General features: G+C 40.8%; 2 protein-coding genes across 2 annotated transcripts; one reads left to right on the top strand and one right to left on the bottom strand.

Moving 5' to 3' along the window:
* The first annotated feature begins 152 nt into the window (after window positions 1–152).
* Window positions 153–2,734, top strand: LOC117139228 (sideroflexin-2). Its single transcript, XM_033301428.1, has 4 exons — window positions 153–681; window positions 1,244–1,512; window positions 1,774–2,312; window positions 2,379–2,734. Exons 1-4 carry the CDS (start codon window positions 666–668, stop codon window positions 2,536–2,538), a joined length of 984 nt encoding a protein of 327 aa, XP_033157319.1. The 5' UTR covers window positions 153–665; the 3' UTR covers window positions 2,539–2,734.
* Window positions 2,735–4,955: 2,221 nt separating this feature from the next.
* LOC117139227 (dual specificity protein phosphatase Mpk3) lies at window positions 4,956–23,296 on the bottom strand. The gene is made up of 5 exons (XM_033301427.1): window positions 22,179–23,296; window positions 6,915–7,032; window positions 6,616–6,823; window positions 6,421–6,556; window positions 4,956–6,224 (listed from the first exon to the last, which is right to left on the bottom strand). The coding sequence occupies exons 1-5, from the start codon at window positions 22,579–22,581 to the stop codon at window positions 5,854–5,856; spliced, it is 1,236 nt and encodes a 411-aa protein (XP_033157318.1). The 5' UTR covers window positions 22,582–23,296; the 3' UTR covers window positions 4,956–5,853.
* Between the last annotated feature and the right edge of the window lie 1,053 nt (window positions 23,297–24,349).

The raw sequence follows: 24,349 nt of genomic DNA on the forward strand, positions 1-24,349 counted from the left end.
CTAGAAATTACTGCATATTTTTATGCGAACATTCAATTTCAGCTATTCTCAGTGAACTGCTTGCTTGTAGGCAGTGCACATCGCACTGCTTGCCTTTTGGCATTTCCCGCCTGTTCCACGCACGGTCCCGCTAGTATGCAATACCACCCCCACCCCGCCATTCTGCTTCTTCTTCCTCACCATCGCAGTAAACAATTTGAAATTTGCATTTATACGCGACTGAGTTTGCGAATCTTTCGGCAAATTGCACAACAAAAGAAGTGCTAAATTGAGAGGTTGCGGCGAGCACAACAAGTACAAGCGGATGCACAAACTCAGAGCGAAAAAAGAAAAACAGAGAGCGGCAAACAAAACAACTTTTTTCCAATTGGAAGAGTGCCAAAAAAATCGGGGAGCGACATAAAAAGTGAACATTTGAACCGCATTACGAGGCAGAAAAGTGAATTGAACAGCTGGCGGATCAGGTGCGTGGCTAAAACGAATCATTTGCTGTTAAATCGGCCCTAAGCAAACACCTAAGGTGAGAATCTGGCCAAAAGCACAAGCAGCCACAACAACAACAAAAGCAAGCCGCAATAAACCGGCAACAGCTGAAAGTTACTGCTTACGTAAGCCGCTCGCAATTACAAATTACAAGCAGTTAGGCAATTGGATCGGCAGCCAAAATGTCGCAGGTATCAAGTAAGAATCAAATTAACCACCACTTTATATGGGCTCCCACGAAAATCGAATACATTGAGCATTCAAGTGAATACATACACAGAGATAAATCGAAACCAATATGTTTTTAATGAATCTTTGTGCAATTAAAAAACATAAAAGGATATCATTTCACAGCATCTTCATTATCTAATCAGTTTAGTTGTGCTTTTTTCAAAAGTTTTCCAAAAACATAAGACGGATTATGACATTTACTCAATACTTTATAGTATCAATATATTGTATAAATGGATCTTTTTATCTGTTAATAAAGTTTGAAGAATTAAGAATTCTATAGCCAAAACCAATAAATGGTTATATTTTTAAACTTTTCCATTTTGATTTTCAAAATAATAATAATAAAATTTTCAAAAAATTTTCAAATCATACTCTATATTATTACTTTCATAAAATTTAAAGCAATCTTTAAATAGCAGCAGTATCTAAAACGTACCTAATAAATTTGGAAAGTGTTTTGATTTTTGAGAGAGCCCAGAGATAGGAGCATTATTTGCCCACTGACCCAACAAATCCCTAACCCTAGCCCTCATCGATGTGGACAAGCCACTCTTCGATCTCAGCACCTTCGCTGGGCGCTTCCAGTACTTCGCCTGGATGACGGACCCCCGCACCGTAGTCGTCTCCAGCGATCGCCTGCTGGAAGCCAAAGCCATGGTTGAACGCTACCGGAAGGGCGACCAATCGCCGCAGCTGAAGCCGGAGGAGGTGCACTACAACATGAAGCTGTACAACTCAGCCTTTCATCCGGATACCGGCGAGCTGCAGAACTTTTGTGGCCGCATGAGTTTTCAGGCAAGTCTCGAGATGGGTTCGGCACGTGGTCGCTGAAAATAGAAGCGTCTGGCGTGGACGCTGGTGAATGGGTTGCCAAAAACACAGAGGAGGCACGACGATATCAAGACCAATTGCTCGGAATGCCAAATCTTCAAGAATTTTGCAGACAACTTGGTTCGTTTTAGTATCAAAGAACCTGTTCCCTTAAGGGCTTTTCTTAATCAATGCTATAAATATTTAAGCTGTACTAATTGCTTTGTGCTTTTGGTCTATCTTCAGGTTCCCGGTGGCATGTTGATCACCGGTGGCATGCTGGCCTTCTATCGCACCGTGCCCGCCGTGGTGCTCTGGCAGTTCATCAACCAGTCCTTCAACGCGGTTGTTAACTACACGAATCGCAATGCCAATTCGCCGACCAGCGTTACGCAGCTGGGCGTGGCCTATGTATCCGCCACGACATCGGCTCTGGTAGCTGCTATTGGATGCAAGAACTATTGGTCAAAGAAAGCGACTCCGCTGTTCCAAAGATTTGTGCCCTTCGCGGCTGTGGCGGCGGCGAACTTCGTGAACATTCCGCTAATGCGACAAAATGAGATAATCAATGGCATAGAGGTGAAGAACGACGAAGGAGTGGTTGTGGGCCAGAGTAGATTGGCAGCCATCAAGGGAATAGGTGAGGTGGTTGTGTCCAGGATTGCGATGGCGGCGCCCGGAATGCTGGTGCTGCCATTGATAATGGAGAGGCTGGAGAAACTGCCTGCGTACAGGCGCATCAAGTGGATTAATGCTCCATTCCAGACCCTGTTGGTTGGGTGCTTGTAAGTAACTTTATCCTCTAGCACCATTAGTTCCTTTAGCTAATCTTGCAATTCTTTAATGTTTAGCCTTTGCTTCATGGTGCCCACTGCCTGCGCCCTGTTCCCACAGCAGTGTTCCTTGGACACTTCGATTATGCGCACCTTCGAGCCCGAACTTTACGAGGACCTCGAGAAGAAAACTCAGGGCAAAGTGCCCAAGCGTGTCTACTTCAACAAGGGTCTGTAAGATCGGTTCGACAATAATACTGGAATTGAGGGAAGACAATTGTGTGTTAGTGGTATCCGTTCTCGTCATGTTTTATTTAGCATTTATTGTTTTAGATTGCGCAACTTTGCAGTTGCAGTTGTTCCTTGTCATGTGTCAATTGTCTTAGTTGCTAAGCTAAAAGGAATCTCAGCTCTATTAAAATGTAAATCTCGGACCTGCTTCGTTTTTCTAATTTGTTAAATTGTATGATCTGATCATAATTGATCATATCTACTGACTTCAACACCCAAAAACAATGTATTTGCTCATAAAAACCTTAGCAGGGCTAGCACTTAATGGGCATTAATGTTCATATATGTATGTCCTAAAACGTGTTCATGTTATACAATATTTTAAAACTGCAATAATTAATAATTTAGATCAATTTTCATTGTGAAACTTTAACTGAGATGCTTGTTCAAAGATATAATAGAATCCAAAAAAATCAACAGGAGAATGCTTTTACAAGCCACTAATAACTAACAAACAAAAATTGTTGTTTCATATTAGAACTAATTCACTCATTGTTTGAAATAAAAGTTTGAAAATAATACCAAAGTTTCACGGGTTTTAAAAACGGTTTTATTAGTTATGTTCTTGTATCCTGTATAAGTATATATATCCATTATATATAACGCTGCGGGGCTGTCGTTTATTTAGATATTCGGTTTCCTTCATCGTGTTGTAAAGTTTACAAAATGTGCAAAACACAACTAGGTAGCTATAGAATATTCGTCCTTAAACGTTGAGAGAGGGGTACTCTTTCTTATTGTTTGACTTTTTTGTCCATCGGTTGGTTCGCATTGGGTGCTACCACCGCCTTAGATAGTTTTGCTTGGACTTTCTCAAGGTACAATTTCGTTTATCATTTAAGATTATTTTTAGTTTTGGGTGTTTTACTTTTTGTTGGCACTGTTGCTTGAATATCTCTTTATCTCGGTGCTAAATATTGATGGAAAAATTCAACACTCAGATGTACAATATGTAAAATGGTTTGTATCTTACGCTAACAAAAACCAAAAGGGAAAAATCTCAGCAGTTTGGCCCATGCCACGCCCATTTTGGGGGCCTGGGCAACAAATGCGCTGCCTGGCAGCAAAATTTCGATTCCATTTCGCATTAGCGTGTAAAAAGTGGATCGCCTTGTGCCTTAAAAATGGAATTTATCGCAAATGGATCAGCAAACACTGTTTAATACATTTTAGTTATCTTAATTATTAACTGGCAAAACGTTCGACACACAATTATTTACGGGGTTCTGGGACCTTTTTTTACTTCGATTGCAATATTTATTAACTGTATGCTTAGTTATATATACTGACTGAGGCTTTCAACAATAAATTGGCATTTCAAACTGGATTAATGCTTAAGTTAGTTTTCCTAGACGTTTGGCTCTTAGCTGGGAAAGCTCGTTCAAAATCGTAGGCGTTTCCTTTGCAAAAATCCTATGGGCTAGAGCAACTAGCTTAGTAAGCTTCCCTTTGACCAGGAACTTCTTATCCGTATTTAGCTGCCTAATCAAAACTCATTCGTTTGCTTTTAACAAAGCCGCTTTTTTCTAATCAAAACTTGTCCCCATTTGAAACATAAGGTCGCCTTACAATAAAAACTGCTCAAAGTGGACATGATTTCTATGGAATGTTGTGCGACTTAGCACTCGCGTACTTTGTAATACCAACCTAGCTTGGGTTCTATACCTCCCAAAACATCGTGCAACCCTTCGTTCCTGAGCTTTAAAATTTAGAATATTCTGACTTTCACTTACCACACATCACCGTCTCGCCATCCTTATCAAATCGAATCAGTCGAGCAGCTTCGGCTGGAAACAAATCCTAGCCTTGGGCCAAGGAGAGTTGTTCACGATCTTATAAATCCAACTAACCAACCCTAACTGGCATTTCAACCGTTTTCTCCGAATTCTCAACACTCGTTATAATATATATATTGTTTTTATATCGCGCACAGCCTTATTTTTCCAAAAAAGTTTCTGGGACTATTTTAGTTTTTCATTTTCTTTTTGTTTCTTTTACATATAAACCATTATTCAGATGCAGTTTGGTTCGTATTTTTTGTTTCTTGAAACGTCACCTGATAAAATTTTGTACCAACTTTGCCTGACTGGAAAACAGCTGACACACATACAACTTTATTTTGCTATCCATTACATAACAAATTAATCTCTTAATTTATTTCCCTCTCGCTGTTCTCCAACTTTAACATGTCGTTTGTAGAAAATAACTATATGCGATTAATCGGTTTTTCCTATAGTCTAGACAAATTCTCAAACCTTGCTAAAATCTGCTTATCGATATTTCAGATCACCCCTAAAAACAATAAAAAATGTTTTGCTTTTGGCAAATGTTCTTTTTTGTGTGGTTATTATTTGTGTTGTGCAAATGGTTGTATTTATTTTCTTTGTTTTAGTGTTCATTTTTCTTTTGTTTTCGATTTTAAAAATTCTTCGATATTCGGGATTTTAGTTCACTTTACACTTTTATGACTTGGCATTCGGTAATTAAGTGGTAGTATATTCATATTAGGGAGCGCCTATCGCGGCCAATCGCTCCGAATATAACAAACTTTACAATTATAAACGATTTCGAGTTTAGTAAAATTTAAAACTAAAACTAAAACTATATGCCTAGAAAAACTGCTCTCAGTTTAATTGTTTATTTTCGTTTCGGCTTCAATATATTTATTCTCTTGACTTGGCTTAGGAGTTAGATACAAACATGTACACTGCGTATATATAAATATATTTTATATATTTTATTTCTCATTCTTTTTCGTATAGTTGCATAGTTGGTTTGCGTGTGGATAACGTTGGATTTTTTCTGCACTTTACTTAAAAATGTACTAAACATTAAGTTATTTACGTGGTATTAATCAATATGTGTACGTTGGGCGTTTCTCCAAGACTTTGTACATTTATTAAAGTTTGAATTCGTACCCCTATTCAATAAGCGGCTCATATGTATGTGTTGTTTCTACGGGTGTTTTGCGCGAGAACCAAGTTAGGAAAAGCTTCGTCATTCAGGCCGCATCCTCATCGTACTCTCCTCCCCTGGTTATGATGTCCTCTTCGGCCATCTCCTGATCGCGATGCTGCACCATCTCCACCACGGAAACCGCCTCCGCGGTGGTCGTGGTCGACGTGGACGAGCTGGTGGTGCTGGCCGGAGACATGTTGTCCGGGTTTACCGCCAGGCACATGGGCGGCGGCGATGTGGCGGCGGCTGCAACTGGGATCTCCTGACTCGGTGGCAGCACGAAACTCTTACCGCCACTCTGTTCTCATTTAAGACCCGTGTCCGACGGGGTCCAGCGGTCGAACTCGATGCCGGAGTCTGGCGAGACCCCGGTAGCATTCGCCAGATGGGCGGCCATGAAGCCCGTGGTCTGCATGCAATTGCAGTCCGGCGCGATGCAGCTGCAAGAGAACCTGGAGCCGGGTCTCAGGCGCAGTTGGGTCTCGAAGGACAGCAGCTGCTGCATGAAGTGGAAGTTGGGCGACACATCCGGTTTCCGGTCCCGCACCATCGCGAAGGCGTCGTTGAGACTCAGGCCGCGCGTGTGCATCAAGTAGGCGAGCGTCACGGTCACCGAGCGCGAAACTCCGGCCAGGCAGTGGACCAGCACCACCGAGCTTGCAGACCGCGCTTCCTCTGTGAATTTTGGGAAACAATACAGAGCATTAGCTTTGAATTGACAAAACAGGATTATGTCCTTAAGCTTTAATAGTTTCTATCTTTAAAACGTTAAATTTGATATTTCATGCAAAGAAATCGGGGAATATCGAATATCCTATACCCCTTATTATAGGTTTTACCCTTTTAATTACTCATTTTTACAAAACCTCACCTATAAACTGTATGGCATCCGGAAAATGTATGGCCAAATCTTGTGAGTAGTGATCCGTGATCGGAATCTGCAGATACTTGATGTCGCCCGACTCCTTAAACTTATTTGGCAAATCTGGTGTCACATTCAAAACATACTGAAAAGGGCAAAGGATATGATTAATTAAAGTAAGCTAACAAGGAGATCCCTGCTTACCTTTATATTGTACTTTTTCAACGCTTCCGAGTCGCAGCTGTGCGTGGCATTTCCCAGGAAGAGCAGTCCAGGGATTATCTCCACGGGCGCCTCGTTGTAATTGTGGTGGCTCTGGTGGTGGTGATGGTGGCTGGAGCTCTCGCAATCCGACGATTCCGCCGAACTGCTGCACGCGGAATCGGAGTGCGTTGTGGAAATGCGCAGGGACCTGGAAAATTTGGCAGGGTTAAATTTGTTCCATATACTGGTTTCTTAAATCTATATATTATCTTCTTTTATAATCAGGATGCTCCACTTACCTAAGACCCATTAGCTGATCGGTCTGAACATTGCGACTAGATTCGATCTCCTTGTTGTGCGTCTGATTATCATCCTCGCACCATTCCGGAAATGCCTGGCGAAAATTGTTGAAGCCATCTGAAAGTAAAGAAAGGCGTAGAGAGCGGGTTAAACTTTGTTAATGCTTTTTGAGCAGAGCTCCTATTTTGACCACCGTGTCATTTGAGGCCTCTGGAATTCGACGTTCGTTATGCTTGGCCAAGTGTAGCTTTTTGGTCTTTCGTCTTTGGTAAGACAACACCTACGCGACGCGACATGTAGCTGCTATTAGCCCAACCTAAGCCAAGTATGCGTGAAATTCTTGCAAGCGAATCATTCATAAAAGGGGGAAATGGAAAACTAAGTGGCGGAGGTACTGGTGATCTTCTTTTCTCCAATTGGCAACGGAAGTGCGAGTGGTCGCCGCAGCGGAAATGCTGTTCCTATATTTACCAGCTTGAGACTTGTATGGGAATTGTCATCTGAACACGCGAATGGCCACTGCTCATCAGCATAACGCAAAACGGAAGCTTACAATTTTCTACTTGCCGCATATTAAATGCGAAAAACAGCAAAGTGAATAAAACGGAAGGCGCAGCAAAGAGTTCGCTGGCAATCAACTTATTTGCCGGCCAACGGGTGGTATACGCACTCTGCCGGCTCAATCTGCATTTTCCGCAGAACTTTAAAAATAAACCAAGATAAAGGCCAATCGAACCGACCGACCATGGCCATGGATATCAATCCCCGTGGATGTGGCATACCAAACTGCATTCGATGGCTGTTTCCTTCTCAAACAAACTCGGCATATCCATTGAGTTCCATCGAATGGATCAGGTGAAATAGATGCTAATGAATATAGAAAGGGCGAGGAATACCACGGAATTGCTGCATAAGCATTTCATCGGAAATTGGACTTCATCATTGCTTTTAAAAATTGAAATTTGACGGTATCTCAGCACGGTTTGCCAAAGTAATTTTGGCATATTAAATACTTAGGTGGTCACCCCTGAGAATATTTTGTTGCCTATCAATGATTAACCTCGGAGAAGTGCTAAACTTAACAGCCACATACTCATAAAAATAGTATAAACATAGTTAAGATAGTACAATGAGTTTAAAATACAAATGAATGTAAATTAAAATATACAATAATACAATAATATTATATAATTATAATATTACATGAGGACTCGTTCACTACTAAATACATATATTTATTCAAATTATGCTCAGTAATTACTTTAGCTTACAAAAGCCCTCTAATTTCTAACCAAAATCCGTAACCTCCTTCTACGTTTGAATACGATTTCAAACAGAACCCTCAATTATATTACCCCTGCAGGTGACTTTCCCTATTATAAAATAACCAATTTATAGCTCCCATATGGTCATCGCTTCTCCTCGTTTTCCACTTGTTTTACCCTCAAATGGCTGATAGTCACACACACATGTATGTACATATGTGGATATGTGCGAGTATCTGTATCTTTGTAGTTTTTTTTTATATTTTTTTGTCACGTTCTGTGTCACACTTGTGAGTGCTTTTGTGTTTAGATTGTTTCATTGATGAGTTCACACAAAACAAAGAAAAAACAAAACCACAAAACAAACGTGAATAACAGTGGAAACGACCTTCAAAACGCTGAAAATGTAAACTTGAAAAAAAAAAACGTCAACAAATTGCTGAACTGAACAAAGCGTAAACTAAATAAAGGCGAACAAAAAAACGCTTTTCAGTTTGTCTCATATCTGTTAGAAAACCGGATTTTGGCAACATCAGCACACCTTGAATGAAAGCACCCACCGAACCACCCACCCACCGCACCACCAACCATCCAGCAACCCACTTAAATCTTCTCATCAGCCTCGCCCCCGCAGTTCCAAATTTGTTGCTATTATAAAAAACTTGTGGCTATATATGTACGATAAAAAAGGGAGACAAAGTCGGGGGGCTTAAACGATTTGTTCCGCTCATTCATGTTTTTTGGGTATTAATATGTTTAATTCATTTTTCACTTTAATCGGCACATCTATTCTGCCCCATGCAGCCAAAAAAAATAATAATAAATAATAGAGTAACATAGTTTTAGAACAATTTGTTAAAGTCGCAGTAATTGATAGTTGCTTAGTGACTTAAAAAAAAGTCTATGAAATTACGAGGCATAACAATTTACTTTTTCATAATCATAATGACCACTAAAGTTGTGGAGTTTCTGCCTCGTTCATTATATTTATTTATTTTGTTTGTTTTTAATTATAGTACGTATAACCTTTCCCCACTAGCTTCATTTTTTTATGCTTATCTGGCCCTCTCTCTCTCTCTCTTTTGCTCTAGCTCGTTTTGTTTATCTCCGTGTGTAAATATAAAAAATAACAACAGTCGCAAAAAAGACAAAACGTGAGTTAAATAACTTTTAGCTCACTTCGCTGGGTTCCAGCGCAGTTCCGCAGATACGGATACGACGAGCTCTCAGATACGAGCGCACACTCACACCCAACAACACACACCCACAACCGCAAGCTATTCATTCACAGGTACCACTTCAGAACCCCCCTATCCCCAATCCCCCGCTCACCCCTTTCTCTGCTGTTTTTTTTTTTTTTTTCATTTGCTCCCAACGGATATGACGTACGCGCGTTTTTCTACGCTTTTTTCTATTTTGCCGCACGAAAACAGTTAGAGAAGTGTTTTTCAAGGGGGGAGCCCTTGTATGGTTTGCCATTCTGTGGGCGCTTTTCGAGTGTGTGCGCCTGCCTTGTTTAATTCATTTGCGGTTTCAGTTCAGTTGACGCAGATCCCTAAAGTGGAACACTGGATGCAGAGCCCCAAACAAAACCAAAACCCCAGCGAATCGAGGCACGTACACTCATGGGTGGCACTCATTGATGGATTCCGCGGAGCCACCCCCCACCAAACCGGAAGTTGGCCACATGCATGCAGCGGAACACGGCGCACAGCGAACATTTCCATTTCTATTACCGCATCTGCGTTCATTTGGCTTTGTTTTGGGTCGCGTTCGAAAGTTTTCCGCGGAAATTTGTAAATGGATTTCAGAATTAAGGAGAATCCGAAAGGAAGCACTTGGTGTGTAAACATTGAGTTTGATTGAATAAGTATAACACACTCTTAAAAGGAGTATCTATTAGTTTATACATTGGAATAACTTCAATCTCAATATTTTCCAATACAAAACAGTTTTGAAAACATATCACTTTTTATGGCTTTCTTTGTTCATTTGTTTCCAGAGCCTGTGCCCTGGAATTTTAGAGCTATTTGACTTTACATTTTTCCACATTATCCCGCTCCATTCCCGTGGCCCACAATGGGCATTTTAATCACTCCCGGGCACACAAATTCCTCAGCCGCATTCCGTGCAACGTAGCACTTTTTTCGAATTGTTTTGCCATGGGGATTTCGAGCCATTAGGCGCGTGTTTGCTGAAGGGAGTTTCGAAGTTGAGGAAATCGATATTACGCATACGCAGTGTGTGCGTTGTTTACTCGCACCCAGGTCGGAGCGCAGCGAATCCGGTGCTTTCTGGTCTGGCAAATGCATTCAGCCGGTCATTGCACAATGCCAGATACCGAGGTTCTCAGTACTATAAATATATGGAACCTATCTGCATATATACATATGTACACACACGCATGTGTGCATTTGTGAGGCGCTGGGTGGCACAATGGGGAGTGGCTGGCATGAATGAAAAACCAGACCACGAGACAACGCCTGCAGTTCAATGCTATTTGTCAATGAGTCAGTAGTCGGCAGTCGTCGCTTTTCGATTTCAACTGGAATGGGAAATGGGAAATGGGGATCGAGGAACGAAGAAGAGCCGTAAAACACAACGGCAATCATAATGCGAGTCCCATTTGGGGCCCCATATCCATTAGCCATATGCATATAGAGCATTTAGTATCTGCCATCGATGTGGGCGGGTGCGTGTGCTTTTCCCCCACCCAGCGTGGCCCCAATTTTGTTTACATTTCACTTTTCCCCCCCTGAAAAATTCGAATTTTTTATGCCTTCCACTGAGGGAAAATGACAGAATTTTCAGTTCATTAATCTAAAAGATTTTTAAGATCTTTATATTAGTATATAATTAAATTATATAATTAAACTTTAAAAAGGTTTTATTATTGTAAATAACACACATGTTTTATTTATTAAATTAATCAAACTATAAACCCATTGTAAACATAAGCCAAATAAAGTGCATAATCTTTATTTAAATTTTTTAATTTTAAGCATAAATTGAACGACGAAAATCGTTTTTTGTCGTGTGCCTTGCTCTAAAATATGAAGGCACATTTTTCCAGCTTGGCATAAACAAAGTGCAGAGGAAAATGTTCGAGGGAAAATCGAGACGGAAAAGAACTTGAGGAATATATTAATGCCTGCCACTTCCGCCTGTGTTTATTTCGACGGAAGAATTGGTTGGAGGCTGATTTGCCAATCATTGCAGTTTCTCGCCGAAGAGTAGAGTATGATTTCTTAATCAACTGTACCTTCTTTTGCTTGTCTGAAAGCGTTGACATTTTAACTACTTCAATTCGTGTTAAGGAACGGAAGTTGATTGATTACAACATGATTGATTGATGCGCAGAGCCCGGGAGACACGAGAAGCGACTTGCAGAATGTCAGACGTTCACGTGTACTTTGCCTGCACTTGGACTTTGGATTGAACTTGGCCATTTTGCCAGTGTTAAGAAGCGGAAATTGCGCCGGCGTTTGCATATGAGAACAGCTCGAAAGTTGCCTGGCATTTGGCAAATATCACACATTCTGGGTGGTGTGAATTAAAAAGGGCACTCTTGAATTATTGATTCGGTGAAAGTTTCAAGACAATCAATCAAAGAGTTTGACACTGGATTGTGATCGATAGATTACCATATTCACTTTGCTCCGCCTTTGCATATTTAATTACAAATTCTTGCCTGTTTGGGTGGCACTCATAATTAGTTAGTGAAATTTAAATATGAAGTTTTTTAATAATAATATCACACTGACATATTAGTAACCAAAGCAAAATTTCAATCCACTATATGCTTGCTTCACTGTATCTGGCCATTCAACCGGCCCGGACACTTGACGTAACGGCCAAAACGGCTATAAAAAATCCTACAGAAATGTATAAAAATCCAGAGCTCGAGTCGCAGTTGCTGCTGTTTTTTTTTTTTTTTTTTTAATTTTTTTTTGCTACCGAGGCAGTTGCTGTGTTTTTGCTTGTTGTTGCTGTGGGAGTCGCCCACACCGGCAACTTGCCTCTGAAAATCCCCACCCACGGTCGTAAAACCAAAAATGAACGTAACAACTGCAACAAACAGCACAAAATTCTAAATAAATGCCTCGCCCACCAGAAAATAATGCTGTACGGAGAAAAAAATATTAAAAAAAATGGGCGAAGGCAGACCACTTAAAAATCAACAAAAATAAATATGTATGCATAGCACGGACCCGAACCTCGCCGCACAGCTTTTTATGCTGCTGCACCTGATATATATAACATATATATATGTGTATATCAAGCTGCTGCTTGTGTGGGTGGAAAAGTGAAAGAGTTCCCCTTTATATAAGCCGCCTTCCCAGCCAAAATTGCTTTTATGAATGAATCCCAGGCTGGCCAGCGAAAAGAGAAGGCTAAGTGGCAACTTTGCACGCAACTATTTGCCCAACAACCCACGACAACATATTTGCATGGAAAACGAGCCAGACCGCCATTAGTAGTTAAAGTCCATTTTCATTCCATTTCATTCATTCATTCATGCATTCAATTAAGTTTACGTTTTTTTCCTACACCCAATTTGCTGCAATTGAAGAGGGAATTACTACGCAGAGCCGGCAAAAGAGTGAGATAGGTTTCAGCACGGAGAGAAAAAACGTGGGATATCGACGTTAAAAAAATGTGGTCTAGTCAAACGTACATACATATTTTGTAAATAAATCTACATACATATAAGCATAAATTTTACATAGTACATAAATATATCGAAGATCTCCTAGCCAGTTTTTATATTAGCTCACTATTGCAAACTCTAATATTTACACACTTTTAAAAATATTGTGGCCTTATTTTTCTAGTGTCTTTTCTAGTAACGAATGTGCGACATCATTTGTGCCTCTAGCTTTTCGCCTCGCAGCCATTGTTGCCACTTCCGCATTGCAAGCAACAGGAGAAAGAATGCTGTCGACATAAAAGACTGAGCTTAGTCACCGCATCAGTTGCTCACTTAATCAGTTGGCCACTCATTCAATACGGACTCACTGACTGAGTGGGTAGTTAAATAAGCTAGTTAGACGTCCGTTCTACATGGCAGTACGAGCTAATAGCAGCAACTGAGAAATGAGTGAAATATGTGCCGAGGGGGTAACGATGGTTAGTGACGAAAGCCGACTGAACATCGAATTCAGCCAAAGTGAATGGAGTTTTTAATGGCTAAAGAACTATATATTTTACGATGATTGCATTTATATAACTGCATGTTGTCTTCTCCTGTGTCTTAAGTTCTTTTCAGAATAATGTTCTAACTTATTGATTTAAAGTAGCTAACTTGACTAGCTATTAATAACCTCTTACTCTCCCTAATACCCATTTGCCACACGTGTAATTAATTATTTAAGCTTCTCTATTTGCTTGATGAGTTATTCAGCAATTAAACAGGCCTGATAGCTAAACTGTTTGCCCAAGAACTCGACTTGTGCTCAAGTACTCCCCAGATGCACATATATTCTGCTCATATACGAACAAATTTAACGCTTAGTCAACAATTGAGCAGAACTGGTAAGCCTCACCTTGTGTTCCATAAATTTCTAGGGGACACCCATCTAATGACCCACTAATGGGTGCGGGATGGGGAAGGGGTTCTTGTGGGTGCCGGGGGATTACCTTTGGCATCCGTGCTCGGGTCGCTGGCAAAATGTCAAATTGCGTAAGCCAATCAATCAAAATGTAAATAAGCAAAAACCTAATTTTGGTCTAGGCACGCCCGAAATTTTCCCAGCCCCATAAAATCCTCCTTCACGACCAGAGCTTCATCCCTTGGGGAGCTGTGAGCTATAAATAGCAGGAAGCCACAGCTTTGGTAGCAATACATTGCCCCAGGACCCATTTCGGGTCCTGAACCAACACTCGAAACATCTGGATTTTCAAAATGGAACTTTAAATTCAATTTTGAGAAATATGCTACGGGTGAAACTTTGGAGATTCGTCAAGACTCTTAGCAAACTCAATTCCACTAAGTGTAATTCCACTATTTTTCAAATATAATTTTAATGGAGTTTAGATTTTTGAAAATATATTCAATATTAAAACATGTGGTTAACGTTAATGTACTAGATAGTAGGAACATTTTCCTGAGTGCACACGCAGATCCTTTTTTTCTGGCTTCTGACTTCTGTGGATGCCGCATTATTAATTAATTATATGGCGCTGTATTTGCTTGAAAATGGCAACTGACAATGTTCGCAGTGGTGGCGAAATTTGGCAACGTTGCCTGGGGAAAATACGCAATGGAAAGCCGAACCAATTCGGGATAATTGAAGTGAGCCAACCCTCTGCAAGTGTGGGTGAGTCCTTCGAGTGCGCTAGTGTTGGTTTCGGATTTTTGAAGCGAAGCCTCGCACAAATGGGTCAAGTTTAATGTGCAGCATCCTGTTGCTGCCGCTGGCTGCTCTTCTTCCGTGGCTTTCCGCAATTGCAGGGGATTAAGTTCAGTATCCTGTTCTGCCAGAAGGATGCAACAAGTAGCACGGTAGATAGATGTGTCAGTACAAGTGCCAACTTCTTTAGCAACTTCAAGCAGTTGAAGAAGTAACCATGGAAATCTTCAAAATCTTTAACTGTGATTTTAATATGTGGCGTTGTCCATCATATTGGTACAGTACTTTTCTGATATTGATTTTGTGGCCAAAAGACATCCCCATGTTTGTATAAATATACAAAAAGTTAAATCGCACTTTGGTCCAAGACTGTGTCCTCAATTCTTTGAAAAAAAAAAACACCCGCTGGGATGGCCAAAGCAAAAGCCCAACTGAGCGGACAAATAACAAAAGACAGCCACGACGACAGCAGCATTTGCACGGTAGCAAATATCCTACTACAAACAACGTGCGTTGAATTTCATTTGGAGTTGAAATGCTGAAAGCGCCGAAGCGCAAAAGGCACAAAGGGAGGAGTCCCAGGGGTTTTATAAATATTGCATATGCACCAGATAAATAAAAACACAGTGAAGGCCGGCTAAGAACTACACTTTGACAAAAAAAAAGAGACTAGAGAGATTATTTTCTTCACTGTAATTTTACTGTTTGTAAGTTCTATTGTCCTCGAGCGGACTAAATCTTAACACTCTTTTACAGTTACAAAGAAGATTCTTTGCTTTGTTTTGGATTTCAATCTCACAAATTGAAAATGACCTCCAAGATAAAAGTCCTCGACTAAGCGTCTTCTTCCAGTTCAACAAGTTTATTGCCTTTTCTAACAAGTAAAAGTCCAATAAGGAAAACCAGAAGGAAACACTTGTCGACTGGAAAAGATTTCTGCTGCAGCTAACGGCAGAGAAGGAAAGCCCCACCGACTAATGCAATTGAGAAAACAGATACGACAGATGAAGCAAAACAACGACCAAGCTGACGAATAGGCAATACTCTATCTAAATTTTTCCTAAACTCCACTAAAACCATAAAGATAAAAAGAATATATTTTATTTATTTAATAATGTAGAATTCAAAAATATTTTACTCTTAAAGCTTTGCAGACTTAGAGCATTTAAAAGTATGTTTCCTTCTAAAGAATTTGTATGGCTCTTTAATAAAAAAAGTCAGGAGGTCGGTATCCGTCCCTCTCTTTCTCACTTGGCTTCTCTCAGCCCATTCTTCTTGTTGATTCTTTTCCACCCTTTTCAATTCTTCGACTGCCGTTTGTGGCTCGTTCTCTTCTCGTTTTGGAATCTGTTGCTAATTTGCACTTTGATGAAATGCGTTCAGGCTGTTGGTTCTTCGTTCGATTCTTCTCCTTGTTCCTCTCTGTGGATTCTACAGTGTAGATTTATGCATGCAAGCGCATCGACTACAACTTTTAGCTCCATTTCATTTTGATGCCCTCCTCTCTTTTTTATAGCTTTTCTTTTTGCGCGACAGACTGAAGTTGTTGTTACTTTTTGTTGCCGTTTGCTAATTCCAAGAATATAACAATTTACGCGTCGTCCCCCGCCAAGAAAAAATGAAAAAGAATTGAATGAAGGGAAGCTCGACTCCTGCCTTCTTTCTGCTTCTTTCACATTCTTCCATTCGCAATGCGCCGTTGATTTCTGTTCCCCATTCCATGAGCGCTTGTGTGAGTGTTTATGCTATATGCGCCCTGGAAACTTCCGTTGAACGTTGAGGTATGCAAGCCGCCCAAGGAGAGTGGGCGGAGAAGGGGAGAGGAACGTGGAGAGTGAGTGTCGTGGAGTGGAGAAAGAGAGGCAACACGCCCGCACAAATTTGACCGGAAGTCTTTGTTATTGCCTGTACTTTGTTGTTGCTGCTGTTGCCCCACGACTGAGAGCGATGGAATGTTGCAAATACAGTCGTACCTCTATAGCTTGAACGAAAACCAAAATTCCTGAACACATTGGTACATCATTTTATCATTATCATAATCGGAATACAAATTAAGCAAGAGTAAGGTTTAGCACTCACAAATGCCTATTATAAGGGTAGGGAACTGTTGTTTCCTGTTTCTAAATCTGAAAGTAACGACAAATGGAAGAATTAAAGAAGCTTCACTGTAGTTAGGTTGCAAATATTTGCACAGCCTCCGGAAAAGCGCTCTTCGCTGTGGGTCTCGCCATTAGCCGCTAGTTAAGTTATGCATTTTCAACGCCTGCTTAATTACAATTACAGCCCACACAAGCTTTGACCCAAATCTACACTAGCCGCAAAGACAACATTCAAAATGTTTTGGCCGTAGGCTGGAAGTCAAAAGAGATCGACCGACCAGCTTCGCTGCCCCCTTCCTATCCCCCTTTCTCGGGCTAGGATTGTCCAACGCTCTGTTTGTCAAATGCTGTTGCTGTCTCCTTTCTTTCAAGCGTGCCTCCAATCGCCCCTTCTCGCTCATTCCCCTGGCCCCACATACCCGCCTCTCTGTCGCACTTCCGCAGTACTGTGATTACTTTATAAGATGCTGACGCCAACTCCAATTGGAAAGATGTCCGACTGTCTTTCGGCTCACTTTGCATGTGGGCATGCGACAAAAACAACAGAAACCGCAAAAAACAACAAGCCAACAAAGTACGTTCGATGGGCACAGTGGGGCAAGGTGATTAGTTCGTGATTATTGAAAACACACTTGCTTTTTACCGGTCCAGGTGGGCTTTAATTAGAAGAATCCACGAAAACATTAGTTAAAAAAGGAATATGTATTCAAAAGAACTATCATTCTATAGGAGTTGTTAAGAAAGATTAGAAGAATTGTTGATATATTTTCAAGAAGTCCGCTGTTAATGGAAAAACTTTCCAAACGAATTGGTTTCAGTGTAGCAATAGTACTTAAAAATAGTCCTAATCAACCAAGATGTAAAATGGATTAAAAAATTGCCTAACTAGCCGATAATAATTGCAGTGCTTTACACTTTTGTTGCGAAATATATTCGTTTGCCATATGTTCTCCGTGACCCATTCTAGCCCACTGTATCCGCCGACAAATTTGGCCCAACGGCTTTTTGGCACGTAGGTGGGCAACCGGGCCAACTGTCTCAGCCTCTCAGTTATTTTACTGTCTTTTTTTGTAGCTGCTTGTTGTGGCTGAGTTTTTTTTCGGTGAAGGCAGACCAGTTGGCAGAGTTGCCTCAATGGAGAAGCAGCGGCTGGGAGAAGGGGGTGCCGAGGGGGGACGAGAAAACTCGGAGGGGGAAGGGGGATTGTGGGAGCCACCGCCTTTGTGATGAGTTATCATGAAATCGTAATGAGAGACGGTCCATTCGGTTGGCCTTGGGATTTTGCCACGTGTTACTTTGCTTTTACAGTCAGACATCGATAAGTTCAACTCTTCTGATTAAGTTTATTTCTTTATACATGAAAATGGAAATAGAAAAAAGGACTACAATAATCACCAAGTTGTAGTTCAGAAACCATTATATGGGTCTTTCATTTAGTTTACTTCAGTGAAGTTTCCCTGTATCGAAATACTATACGAATATTCGCACTGGTGAGGAGAAAACGCAGTGCAGTGGAAAATATTTCAAAACATTTAACCAGGGCCCAAAAACAATATCAAAAGCCGACCCGTCGCAGGCCAAATAGTAATAAACCGAACAACAACGAAATTCGTTAAAAACAGCAAATGAGGCGAACAACACTCCCAATCGGAGAGTAAGGAGAAAAGCCAGTTGGGAAAAGCCAGTGGAAATGCAGCCCGACGCAAAGTGGTTTTTTATGGCGCATGCGCAGCAGCTCGGGTTCAATCTCTATAAAAGGGTCGGCTGCCAACAGAGCGCGGCTCTGTATCCGTCTGGCCATAAAAAACACACGAAACAAGGCAGAAGGCAGAAAATAAATCAGACGAGTTCGCCGCGAGATGCGCGGATCCGATCTGCCGCTTTCCCAGTCTCCAGAGAGAGAGGGAGAGAGAGAGAGATGCATCTCTTCTCGTTCATTGACTCCCTCAAAGAGAACACCACCAACACATTCGCAAGAGCACAACACATACGAAATGCGGTTCGGAACTCTGCTAGATCTAATTGAATTAAATTCCGTCGACGGAAATGCTTAGTTTACGATACACAGACTGCAGTTTAAAGCCATGAGCATATATGTGCATGTATACCGCACATACTTTCAAATTACTAACTTGCTAGAAATGAAACTAAATATATATAAATATCTTTTGCAGCATAGCACAGTATCTGCAATTTGAAGTTGTTGACCCACGGATACACCAAGTGCCACTATTCGCGTGACCCTATCTGTGCGCACATGTCGCATTCTATCCTATATAGTTGGTGCCCCAGTTGGCCCCATCTTAATTGTTTTAATTCCGAGAAATGCATACAAAGTGGCATTTAATTAAAATGAATTTTACATCGCCAGTTGAAGCTGAATCCGGCGCTGGCCGCGATGCATTATGCATTTTTCATGCTGCCCAGGGACTTCATAAAGTCCTGAAGCTGGAACTTAAAAAAAAAAGGAAGACGTCGAAAGAGACGCCATCAATGGCTGACAAAGAGCGCATAATTGCCGCGACTTGATTGAATTTCAAGGTTAATTAGTGGCAAGTCGGGGGAAAAACTTTATTGTACCCGCGATTGGTAAGAACTTTGCTGGGCCAGCTTAAGCTGATTACGGGTTGTTAGTCGGAGATTTTCTGTTGGCCACAACAAGAAAAGGGATTACACCGAGTGGCCATTAGGCGATAAAACAGCACGGTGCTAAATTCAAGGGTCCTTAAAGAGCAAAGTCCAGGAATTAACTGCACTACCCAACCAAACTTAAAAGGCTTTTAATATGTAAGGCTTATGTAAAGTTATTAATTATATATTAACTCTTCGTAACCATTTGAATAGAAGAAAGCTAATAGTAGAAAGAATGTTCTGCCCCAAGTTTGATGCAAATAGTAAACAAATATATCATTATTTACATCCTCATTCTGTCTTCCGCTTTGGGCTTCCTTCCGTTTTTAGCCAACCTGCCCCAGTTCCGCTTGCTTCCCAGCCCAAACTTCCTGCCCCATTTCTAATCGCAACCAATGGCTATAGATATTCCCCGTTCCGATACAGAATACACATAAATGCCACAACTTCCTCTCTACACAGCTGCTTTCTGTGCATTTGCATGGCAAATAAACCAAACCCACTCATGTGATTAGATAACTTCCACTGAAATGTCAAAATCATTAACGAATTGCGGCAAAATTGCGGAATTGATTTTGAATTTAGCCAACTAAATATGGACGATGATATAGTCATTGTTTCCAGATAATTTCACGAATTCGTTTAAACAATTATGAAAATAGTGTTTGCTCTTGCCCAAATCGAGAAATTGGGTTTATTGAGCATGTTTCGCTCGGGAAACGCCATAAAACTCGGTTGCCTATGTTTCCATTCAAAATTCTTGCCTGAGGTCGCAGAATTCATTTACCATTTCGGGATCATTAAGGAAAACGACTGAACAAAGCGGACACTTCAGCAGGCCGGAAAAACAATGAAATCCCTGAAAAGGTGACACTGGATTTTCACGCTGTTATCTTTCCACCTTCGCCTACTATTCATTCCAACTTCGTTTTGTTCATCTGGCGAATGTCAAGAGGTTCCAACTTTCTTGGGTGTTTCCCTGGTATTGCCGGTCGTAAAATGTTTCGGCCCGATTCTCCTAATTACCTGTACACAGGTAGTTTTCACAGGATGCTCCGTTGCAGCGAACTCTTTCTCACCATAGAGTGCCATCTCTTTCCACGGCTTGACGTCATAGTTGAGAGAGCACCTTATGTTATGCTAATTCCATGGTCTTTCAAGTTCTATTTATCTTTCGAAATGAAATGGGTACAAAGAGAAAAGTATCTTAAGGTGGTGGGTGGGATGAGAGAGGGGCAGGCTGAAAAGCCGGTCCATTTGTTGACGCTCCATTGTCAATTTGCGATATTAGCAGGCAGACACAAAAAAAAAAAGAAAACATTTGAATGGCAGAGGAGAACGTGCGTAAAGCTCGTTCGGCAAAAAAGTGCGTATATGTACATATATATCCATACAATCACGGTTCTGTGGGACTTGTAAGCGAGCGGAAATTGAAGTGATAAAAATAAAAACGAAGCCATAGTCAGTCGTCAGATAATTATGTATATATTTCGACTATGTGCACAGGCATATAGGGCAGCACATACATAAATAAGCGTATGTATAGCATATATAAAGTATATATGACAATTTATGTGGCTTTGAGTCATGGGAGTCGAGGAGCCTCGAGTCGCTGAAAAGCAATTGTGACATTTTTCTGAATGACACAAATCTATATGGGAGCACAAAGAAAATGTGTAGCCAACAATAGTGGGAAGACCTCAAAAGCATCGACAGCAGTGATGTTTATTTATGACTTCCTTAATCTCCGAACGTGTTTGTAAAATACCAAACACATTTGAAAACACATTTATATTTAAATCGCCCCTTAATTGATATGGGCCAATCAAGGAGGGGCATTGTGTTTCAGAATAAAATAATTGGAAACTTATATATATATATATCCGCCGATATGGTTGCATTGATATTTTGCGCAAGTTTTAATATAGCTTGCATGCACTTGTGATAAGGAAACGAAACGAAACACAGCATATATAGACTAACAATTCCGGCCATTTTAATTTTCCATCAAAGTCAAACAAAATTGTGTCAACCAAAAACAAGTTCAGAAAGGTGAAATCTATGCAGTATATGTCTATAATCAGGATCAGTCAGACTGAATATAATTCTAATCTGGCGCTAGCTTTATCAGCTGTGCGGATTACATTATATTTTGCTAGTTTTTTGCATTTGTCATTTGGTCTCCGCCCCCAGAATGCTTTTCTGTTTCGCAAAAAAAAAAAAAAACAACGAAAAAAAACAATAACAAATCCATGCAAATGTTTATTTATGGCCAGGCAGTGCTTGCTTGTATTATTAATATTCTTTCGGCTTTGTTTTGTTTTGTTTTGGTTTCTTCCTTGGGGGTTTCGTGCTAAAAATGCCGCAAACAACATTGGGGAAGTATAAATAAATTATGATATTCTTAGGCCTAGGATAGGAATGTGCGGCATTGATTTATGAGCGGTGTTGGGAAGTATCAGGCATTTAAAGAATCCGATAGCCGCGATCAACAAATGGAGAGTTCCGTTCTCGAATACAGGTGCGTAGTAAACTAACAAAAAATTCCAACCATAAATTATATTGATTCATTCCATTCCGAGAATATCACAATGTAAATCTTAAGAATTGCTTTTCAAATTATTACATTCTAATCAAACGAGATTAGGGAGAAACATTTTGGATTAAATTTTTTTGTTATTCTACTATGTTTATAATGCTATTCTTAGTAATTTCCATTACTGAAGCTGTAAACTTTCAAATATGTATTCTTTAGAAACAACATGGATAATATTCATATTTATACGATTAACTGTGAGTTTAAATGTGTGAATTCAGAGGTATAAACCTTAGTTTGTTTCAGTAACTCCCGCACTTGTATTATGATATTGTAGTACTATTTTTTGGGGCACCCAAGTATTCAACTGATGACTCACCTTGTAGGGCAACCACGCGGCAGCCGTCCTGCTTGAGGCGGCGGTGCAGGATGCTGATGATGGAGTCCATGGCGACGGCCAGGGATCCGGCTCCGGCGATCTCCTGATTCTGGCCGGGCACGCCCTCGCCGTTGTAGAGGATGAACCAGCAGAGCTTGTAGCCCGACTGGATGCGCTGCTTCAGCTCGGGCGACTTGATCGTGGAGGCCAGATCGATTTTGCCAACCGCCAGACGACGGAGGACGATGCTGGGTATGCAGAGGTTGACGGCTCCGCGGATGTGCGACTCACTGTACTCGTGCGAGCCGCGGCAGTCCAACAGGATCAGGTCCTTGGAGTCCAGGGATCGCAGCTGCGACTGCAGCCACTCCTTGCTGCAGATCTCGTGCTCCGTTTCTGGCATTTTGAAGTGCTCCCAAAAAAATCACTCGAAGACTGGAAGAATTCGAAGCACTGCCACTATTTTTCCCGTTTAGCTCTGTTCTCTGCTTCACTCGATTTTTATGTTATTCTTTTTTCTTTTGGTTACAACAAAGTTTACATCATCTTTCTTCTTCTGCTTCGCGCTGGTTCTCTTCTTCTTTCTTGGCCGTGCACTGGTATTTGTTGCTGTTACACACACACACACATGCACCCGCGCAGATGAAAATCTTGGAAATCAAAAAGGAATTTTTGTTTTTTCTCGATTTGGGGAATACTGTAACTTGCACTGTTTTGGTTTTTTGGTTTCTTGGCTTTCCGATTTCCTCGCCTGCCGATTTATGTTTCTTTGCACACCGAAATTCGTTGCTTTTTGCTTTTTGTTGTATGTACACACGCACACAAGAGCGCGCCAAATCACAACCGTGTGTATGTTTCGCGTGTGTGTGAGTGGTTTTGTATTTTTTAGGTGTGCTTCGCTAAAACAACAACAACAGTTCCGAATCGAATGAAAAAACGTGCGGAGAACCTGTCATCGAGTAACTAAAACATCCAAATACCGTTGAATATTTCCCAAACAAATAGGTAATTACTTCTGCCTATCAAATATCCATATTTTGAGTTGATGTTTTTTTTCGAATGGAAAGCGAGCACACACAAGCAGCGCGGGTGAAAGATAATCGGGCAATAACAAAATAAGCGCTTCGTGGGTTGCTTAAATAGCCTCGTTGCTCTCCAAAAACACGAACACAGTTGCACTTGCTCTCCGACTCTCCAATTCTCCGTCGGAATTCGAAGAGCGAAACTCAATAACAATAATGTATTTGTTAGCCGCAGTATAAAGCAATGAGTTCTAAAATATTAAATCTTTTTACCTTTTTGTTTAAAAAAAATACAGATGAGAATTACTATTTCAAAACAAACAATCGGTTACACGCAATGAAAGGTAGAACGCACCCGCGCACACAGGTACACGAACCGGAGGGAAGAGCAACTCTCCAAAAAGGTGAGCAAGAGGCAGTGCACAGGCACAGACCCACTTGGAAATTTGCTTGGTTAAAAAAGGAGACAGAAAAAATGGGGAAAAAGTAAATATTACTGAGTAAAATTTAAATGAATTAAAGACTTACTTTTAATCCTATAAATAACATTTAATTTTTTAAATATAGAAAATAGTCATATTTTCCCGTATTTTAAATAATTATTTAATAACTTGGTTCGTATTTCAAATTTCCCACCTGCCTTTCTCTCCCGCACTCTTTGGCACTTTGACTATTTCTCCACGCTGCATACGCTCCCAAAGTTTTGTGTAAAGTTCATTGATATTTTTGTGCTGTGGTGTGCGTGTGGCAAGTAAAATGCGTGTGTTCGTGTTGATTCATTGAATTCGCCATCCAAACTAGCTCTCTCTCACTCTCGCACTACCCCCACCACCACCCACCTTCCCCTTCGCGGGGGAACCTACTTTATTGTTACTCTCTTTTTGCGAGAGCGCTGGTAATATTTCACTTCACTAGAGTGCAAAAGTTAATGGACCACTAATTTAGACAGATAAGAAATTACGGAGCCCAGAAGAATCGGAATCATCAATGGAGTCGCTGTCTACTCTCCAAAGAAAGCTCCTGCGCAAATGCTCCGCCAAGAGCCAGTTATATTGGAGACTCGATGAAATGTTTAATTTTATAACCATGACCCTGATATTTACACCCAAAAAGAAGAGCCTCACACAAGGATATACATGTGTACCCATA

The sequence above is a fragment of the Drosophila mauritiana genome, chromosome 3L, assembly GCF_004382145.1.
Source record: "Drosophila mauritiana strain mau12 chromosome 3L, ASM438214v1, whole genome shotgun sequence".
Taxonomy (NCBI): domain Eukaryota; kingdom Metazoa; phylum Arthropoda; class Insecta; order Diptera; family Drosophilidae; genus Drosophila; species Drosophila mauritiana.

Bases quoted from the DNA above. Each gene is read 5' to 3' on its own strand.
- LOC117139228 (XM_033301428.1), top strand. The intron at 1,513-1,773 runs GCAAGTCTCGAG...GTCTATCTTCAG, and splicing joins GTGGCCGCATGAGTTTTCAG to GTTCCCGGTGGCATGTTGAT. The intron at 2,313-2,378 runs GTAAGTAACTTT...TTTAATGTTTAG, and splicing joins ACCCTGTTGGTTGGGTGCTT to CCTTTGCTTCATGGTGCCCA.
- LOC117139227 (XM_033301427.1), bottom strand. From the start codon at position 22,581: ATGCCAGAAACGGAGCACGAGATCTGCAGCAAGGAGTGGCTGCAGTCG. The intron at 7,033-22,178 runs GTGAGTCATCAG...CTTTACTTTCAG, and splicing joins CCGCGTGGTTGCCCTACAAG to ATGGCTTCAACAATTTTCGC. The intron at 6,557-6,615 runs GTAAGCAGGGAT...TGCCCTTTTCAG, and splicing joins TGAAAAAGTACAATATAAAG to TATGTTTTGAATGTGACACC.